The sequence below is a fragment of the Lepidochelys olivacea genome (genome assembly GCF_965140295.1).
Source record: "Lepidochelys olivacea isolate rLepOli2 genome assembly, chromosome: 12".
Lineage (NCBI taxonomy): Eukaryota > Metazoa > Chordata > Testudines > Cheloniidae > Lepidochelys > Lepidochelys olivacea.
Window position 1 is genome coordinate 6,724,326 of NC_140422.1, and position 7,210 is coordinate 6,731,535.

Below are 7,210 nucleotides of genomic sequence, written 5' to 3' on the forward strand. Positions count from 1 at the left end.
TGAAACGCACCCAGGGAGGAGAGAGAAACCCTAAGCTAGCCAGCATTCATGATTTCATACTCTCCTCCCCACGGAAACACCGATATGGGTGAGATGAACAGGCAGGTGGCCATCTCGTTCGGTGTTTCTGGACAGGCTTCTCTGCCCACTTAGATTAGGCAACACCTGTTATCCTGAGTTTCTTGTATGCCTACTACACTCCTGCATACGCAGGAGTTTCACCCCCTTTTCCTTATTTGCACTTCCACGCCCCATGAATTTTAGGATGCTCCATTTCTCATAGGCTACCCACTTAGTTCCCCGTCTTCTCATTAACATCTATGTCAGTGAGTTACCATAGCAACTTGAGGTTATTACTGTACAGAATTCCCTGAAATGTTGCTCTCCGGCTTTTTGCCGTATCACCTGGTACACTGTGGCATGTTTTCCAGAACATCTCATCCTGTAATCTTACACTTTCCAGCATTCTCCCTGGCTCAGCTCGTTCTGTCAGCCTGTTTCAGGCCTGAGGCTTCTATGGCCAAGCCACCTCTCTTACAGACCTAAAGCTTGTAGGCCTTGCAGGACCGCCTTATCTTATATACTTAATACACACACTCATCAGTCCTACATCCCTGTCGTGTGGTCCTACTTACTCTTTACCCCTTAAACCTATAACTTCAAATCTAATCTAGCACCCATACATTAGTTAGTCGATCATGTGACTAGCTACACATTCAGTGCACAAAGCTTGGATAATAAAGAAGGTGAAGGGTCCCCCTGTAACATTACCTTACCTTGTGCGTGCTATGTAGATCAGTGGTTTTCAAACTTTTTGTTCTGGTGATCCAGCTGAAGAAAATTGTTGATTCCCACGACCCAACGGAGCTGGGGATGAGGGGTTTGGAGTGTGGGAGGCGCCTCTGGGCTGGGGCAGAGGGTTGGGGTGCAGGGGTGAGGGCTGCAGGGTGGGGCTGGGAATGAAGGGTTCAGGGAGTGGGAGGGGGCTCTGGGCTGGGGCAGGGAGTTTGGGTGCAGGAGGGGTGCAGGCTCTGGGGAAGAGCTTTGGGGTGCAGGAGGGGGCTCTGAGTTGGGGGGGCTCAGGGCTGGGGCAGATGCTTGGGGTGCAGGAGGGGCTCTGGGCTGGGGGTGCAGGCTCTGGGGTGGGGCTGGGGATGAGGGGCTTGGCTGCAGGAAGGGGCTCTGGGTTTGGAGGGGGCTCAGGGCTGGGGATTGGGGCACGGGGTTGGGGCGTGGGCTTACCTTGGTCAGCTCGTGGTCAGCGGTGCAGCGGGGGTACTAAGGCAGGCTTCCTGCCTGTCCTGGCACTGCACCCCAGAAGCAGCCAACAGCAAGTCTGGCTCCTAGGTGGAGTTGCGTGGCTCTCGCCAGTGTTCAAGGTGGGGGCAGCCCGCGGAGCCCCGTGGTCCCCCCACCTAGGAGCCAGACCTGCTGCTGGCCACTTCCGAGTCCCAGCGTGGTGTCAGAACAGACAGGGACTAGCCTGTCTTAGCCGGCCAGCACCGCCGCCGGGGCTTTTAATGGCCCAGTCGGCGGTGCTGACCAGAGCTGCTGCGACCCACAATTTGAAAACTACTGATGTAGATCACTGCACATGATCAGTGCACCTAGAGATCACAAATACATGAGGGTGAGTATAGGCCCTGGTCCAGCAAAGCACTAAGCATGAAGTCACTGAAACGAAACCAAATGCTTAACATTTTTATTCATGTCCTGCGATGGCTCGGGACCACGGTGAGGACTGTCGTTTTCTTTTCCCGATGTGCACGTTGCAATGCGCAGTGCTTAAACGTCTTTCCAGGGCCGCTTCCCTGTCTCCTCTGTTTGGAACTACAGGGAACTCTTGGGAGCTGACTGGCTAATACCCAGCACAGCTCCACAAACCGCAGGTAAAACCCAGCCAGGGAGCAAAACCACTTCCTAGTACCAGACACGAGCAGCTCTGTCAGATACCAAAGTGACAAGCACCGCAGAAAAGCCTAGAAAGGAAAAGGAAGCTCTGTGAACAGGTTAAAAAGCACTCGCATGTTGGCTTATATTTCATTTTTCAATAAGAAAAACAGTCCATCCATTCCCCCCCCCCCATGAGATTGGTACAGTCCATGGGCTCTTTCCCAACGGGAGGGGACATCTCCATTCACAAAAACAGGCGGCTGCTATGAAAGTCTAGCCAAACTGAGGGACCTGATTGGCTGACCGGGTTTAGCAGCTTTCATGAAGTAAAGTAGGTGATGGGCCCTACGGAATTAACCCTTGCCTTACGGGAGCCTTGCTCTGCCTTTTTAATCAGCTGCTTTTCAGTTCTCTCGCTGCTTGTTCTTGGAATAGTCTCCCCAGTCCTCTGTAAATATAGTCCATTCCTTGCTGTAACCTTCTTTGAACCTCGTTATCCATTACAGCAGACGTAACTGAGTCTCTAATTAGTCCATCTGCAAACTCTTCAAATTCCCATGGCTTCGTTTCGTTGTAACAGGAAGGTCAGTGGGCTGACTGCACTCCTTGTAAGGACAAGGCGCCTTTCCCAAGGGATGCTGCGTGACTTTGTCTAGCCTGTGTTATAGCCCTCCAGTGCTCCTGGGCCGGCCCCATGGAGGATTTCCCCCTTTCTTTGCAATGCCACTTGTTCCCAGGAGAATCTGGGAGTGCTGCAGCTCTCATTCCAATTCTCGGCCGTGTTGCCTTCCACGCTGAGAGATCCAAGGGGCTTTGTGCGCTCCATTGTTTTGCCCAAGGTTTCTGAGCCCAAGTGACAAAGGTGACACATGGAGAAGTGGATCTTTCCTGATCCCAGTCACCCGCCACATATGGGGTTACGAAAGACGATGCCTCATCACATGACAGAGGTCAGAATCCGCTGTCTCCAGTGGCTGCTGTCAGAGGGTTCTCGGGCCTGACCGCTCATGCCGCCTTGGCCAGACAATAATTGTATTTAACTTGGTGGAGCTGAAAGCAACTGGATTGTCCTGGCTGATGTTTAAAATAGTCCCCACCACTTTCTGTCTCTCTGCTCCAGCTGCTGAACAAGGGCACAGAGCACTACTCCTATCCCTGCACGCCCACCACCATGCTGCCCCGGAGCGCCTACTGGCACCACATCACCGGCTCACAGAACATGGCCGAGTCCTCCAGCTATGCCGGTGAGTGTCTCCAGAATTCCTCCTGTGCGCCGTGGGATCATTCCAGCCAGGAGCTTCTCTACCCGCCTCTACTGAAGGGGCTGGTTTGCTGCTCCATAGGCTTTGTATAGGGCTAGTGAAACTTTCTGTGCTTCCCATCCCAGCTTCTTGTCCCTGAAGCCAGTGGGCTGCTGTGCAGGAGCTCGCTGCTACGCCAGTCCCAGCCCCTTCCAGCAGGGGGTGGTGTAGAGATTCCTGCAGGAGCACTGGCTGTGGCAGCTCCCTAATAGCCCAGTCCCAGCAGGAGGCACTGAAGGACATGATTGCGGTTCCTTCACCTTTCAGTACTATGAGGACCAGGAAACAATACAAAATTCTGCTTTGTCCGCAGGTGAAGTATACTCCGGAGCCCAGGCCAGCTCGGACACAGACCTCCTGAACAGGTTCATCTTACTGAAGCCAAAGCCTGCAAAAAGCGGCAAGAGCGACAGCAAAGAGTCCAAGTCTGCTTCTCAGTGACCGTGCTCTGAGTGGAGAGAGCCCCCAGCCCTGCCCAGGGGCCAGGGCATGCTGGAGAAAGGGCGCGTTAAGTGCAGGAGACATTTGTTTTCCAGCGCCCCGCTCCCCTCCTTTCCTGAGGGTGCTGAAGTTCTGGGAACCCTCCCCTCTCTTTGGAGAAGTTATCAGAGCTCCTGCCTGCAGGGAGAGAGTGTGAGACTGGGTCCCCTGTGCTGGGAAGGAGGCTGGAGATGGCCCCAAACTCTAGCCCTGGCCATGCTAGATTAAGCATGAGGAGCTTACGATAGGGAAGATGATGTCTAGCTCTATGTTGTTAAACGATTTTAAATATCTATTGCTTATACATATTCTATATTAAGAGACTTTCCTTCTCACACGAATGCAAGTTTTTTAGCCACTGAACAGACACTGGGAAGATGAGACACCAGAGATTTTTAATTCTTGGGTGGATGGATCTTTCTTTTTTTCTTAGGGTGGCATCGTGAGGGAAACCCAGCCCCAGTTGGAGCAGACGCCCCACCACCTCTGCTGAGAAGGGAAATTCCCCAGGATCCCCTCAGCAAGGCTCAAGAGTGGAAGGACTGAGTTTTCTCAAGTGGCCGACGGGTTGCGGTTATTGTTGGCAGCCGGTGGGAACAATGAAGTGATACTCGAAGCAGGGCAACTGAAGTGAATGTTTTTGAGAGGCTGCTGCCAATCCGGCCTGTTCCTTTAGGGCCGGAGGGTCCCATAGGTTGCAAATGGATGCTCCCTCCTGAATACAGTAGCGCTTTCCCTTGGAGAGGGAGGAATGGGGACTTGCGAGTCTACGCTCACTTTGCACTTCTTGAAGATACTAGAACACACACCATGGAACTTTCTGACATCTCAGGAGAAACTGGTTTTCTTTCCGAACTGTGACTTCTACACAAACTCCCCCAGCTTCCGGAGGGCGGTGTTCTCAGTGGGCTGGGGACCGGCTGAGCGGGGTTTCGCTCCATTAGCTGTGTCTCCTCGGTTCAGATTCTAGCAGCTACGTGGCTGCAGCATGGATTGCCCTTCTCTCCAGATCACGGCAGTTTAGTTGCAAGGGATGGGGTATATACAGGGCTGCCTCGTTTTAGCACAGGCTGGTAGGGCTACACCCCTCCCACCCTTAATACACAGCCACTAAATACTTCATTGCCTCTAAGCTATGGTAGCAACCTGCCCAATCTACCTGTTTGGCAGAGCCAGCCTTGTTGGGATGCATCCGTTTTGAGAAGTTCCCTTTCTTTTACCTCCTGGGTCGGCCCATGGCTCCCGTTTCCTCTGGGGTGCTCTCACCTGCAGCAAAGCCCATTGACAGGAGGCTAGCCAGAGACAATCAGTTGGTCACACAACCTCTTCCCTGCTTCCTCCTTGTAAGGGACATTGTGCTTCTAGCTGATGGTGGGGGACCCAGGTTTCATTTCCACTAGATGCCCCGCAGTCTCAAGGAGCCAATGCTGCCAGAGGGTTGGTGTGCAGCTCCAGGCCCTTTTCAATCTCCTTTGTAGCTCTTCCCTCCCCCCGTGGGTCACTTCCTGAGAATAATTAGTGAACCCCTGGGCAGGTGGAAGTTGGTTTTAATATGCTGAAATCAAATCAAAGCAATTGATTTTCTAGTTCTGCTATTTATTGAATACCTTTCAGAAGGGCTATCTTTTTATTGCAGTACCAACATTGGGGTTTCCTCACTTTGGGTTGGTTGGTTTGTTTTTAAAGAATAAGGTACAGTCTCTTGGGGATGGGGAGACCCTGTGGACTATCACCTGTAAATACTCTTGTTTTCTGGTTGTGTGTGTGTGTGTGTAGGTGATGTGTAAGACGATGAAGACCTTTCAGACAGATCTGCTGGAGAAGTCCTGGCACACAAGACCAGCGACTGTCCAAACTGCCCTGTTGCAAGGCCCACTAAATTCAGTGCCCTTTCCCCACAACACTTATCTGGAGTGACAGGAACCAGCCAGGTTCAAGTCTAGACCACATAACTCTGTGGATCAGAGCTTAATGGATGTACAGCCTCACAGATGAGGTGTAAGCTGCTGTCATTTCCTAGCCTAAACACCTATCTGGGTGCCCTGGCTATTCACTCTTGTTTTAGGCACTAGGGTAAAATGCTTTGGTTCAGGCTACAGGAGCGGACCAAGTCCTCAGCTGTGGTTCTAATGGAAGTACACAGAGTTGTACCAGCTGAGTCTCTGGCCCCATGCCTTTAAAACATCGCTGCAGAGACACTGTCAACTTTGAAAAGGGTTTGTAAGGCTGGAGCCCAAGTGCTGGGCCATCCCATGATGACAGGCCCTGCCCTGAGGTTTGGAGGCATGGAGCTGCTAAATGCTGGGACAGGTGAAAGCTCTAGCAGGAGCTAGGCTGCCTCAGGAACTTGATGCACAGATGCGTTAAGCCAGGCAAGACAGGACATAGCAGTTATTGCCAAAAATGTTGTGTTTTTTAAAGGAACTGCTCAATCAATAAACTTTACTCACCCTTCCTGTTTGCCTACTAACTCCAAACACGGTACAGGGTGCAAGGGATACAGAGTGATAATGGTGCAGTGAAGACAAAGGTCCTGATTATCAGGGAAGGCTTCCGAACATCTGAAATGCTCAAGACTGAATTAGATCCAAGGCTGCAGTGTGTAAAGGGTCATTACACAGGCTATTTCACAGGAGCTTCAATGAAGCTTTAAAGCAGTATGGGGTGTGTGTGTGTGTGTGTGTCTTTTCCAGATTGAGTGATCTGCACATAAAGGTTAAAGAAAAAGGAGCTCTGTAATCCTCTGTCCACCACTGGAGTGATTCTCAGCCCCTCCCCAGCCTGACCCAAACAGGGTGAATACTGCTCCCAGGTGTTCTGCGGCCTGCAAAGCCATGCTCTCTCCAAAACCGGCTGAGGTCCTCATGGCTCTTCAGAACAGACACCATGGGGAAGTTTTCAGAAGTACTTGAGGGACTCAAGAACACAAGTCCCACAGAAAGGTGTCGGTACTTGTGTTCCTAAACCTGTTAAGAGCTCACTTCATCGAACAGTCTGGCAAGCGCCCAGGCTGGGCTGTTCGCAAGCAAGGAAAGGAGCGGAATCCCAGAATGGTTAAGGCAATGGATGGATTTTCAAGCACCTTGTAGGCTCTGAACCCTACAGGCTGGGTCCAGAACTCCCCACACCCCACTATACTGGGCAAACAGCTCCTAAGTATCCCCCACCATGACTTGGTTATCCAGGGCATGCCACAGCAGATCAGAAGCAGCAAAGCATCAGGGGAAAGCTACATTTCAGCCCTGGACATGGAGGCAGTGTTGCCCAGCCAAGACCCCTGCACCACACATTTGTGGTGTGACCAGAGCAAGTTGCTCTCTGCCTTTTTTCCTTCTCCATTTATCATGGATGCTGCACTGGGAATGCCCCTCCTCCGTGACTGGAGTAATTACGAACCCAGATCACTCTCTCGCTCCAGGCTGCCCACAGAAAGCTATTGGCATTTCTTTAGGAGCTCATCTTTAAAGTCCTGCTGGGTGATAGTGGTGGGGGGGAGGCCAGGAGTGTCTGGGGGAATTTCAGCCACCGCAATTGCG

At 51.9% G+C, this 7,210-nt stretch overlaps 1 protein-coding gene across 2 annotated transcripts in view; it reads left to right on the forward strand.

Moving 5' to 3' along the window:
• Positions 1 to 6,128, forward strand: part of DOK4 (docking protein 4) — a 29,023-nt gene extending 22,895 nt beyond the window's left edge. For both annotated transcript variants that reach the window (XM_084644180.1, XM_084644181.1), the window contains exons 7-8: positions 3,014 to 3,137; positions 3,508 to 6,128. In XM_084644180.1, coding sequence (XP_084500306.1) covers positions 3,014 to 3,137; positions 3,508 to 3,635 — 252 coding nt within the window. In that variant the 3' untranslated portion in view covers positions 3,636 to 6,128. The remainder of the gene's footprint in view (positions 1 to 3,013; positions 3,138 to 3,507) is intronic.
• The last annotated feature ends 1,082 nt before the right edge of the window (positions 6,129 to 7,210 follow it).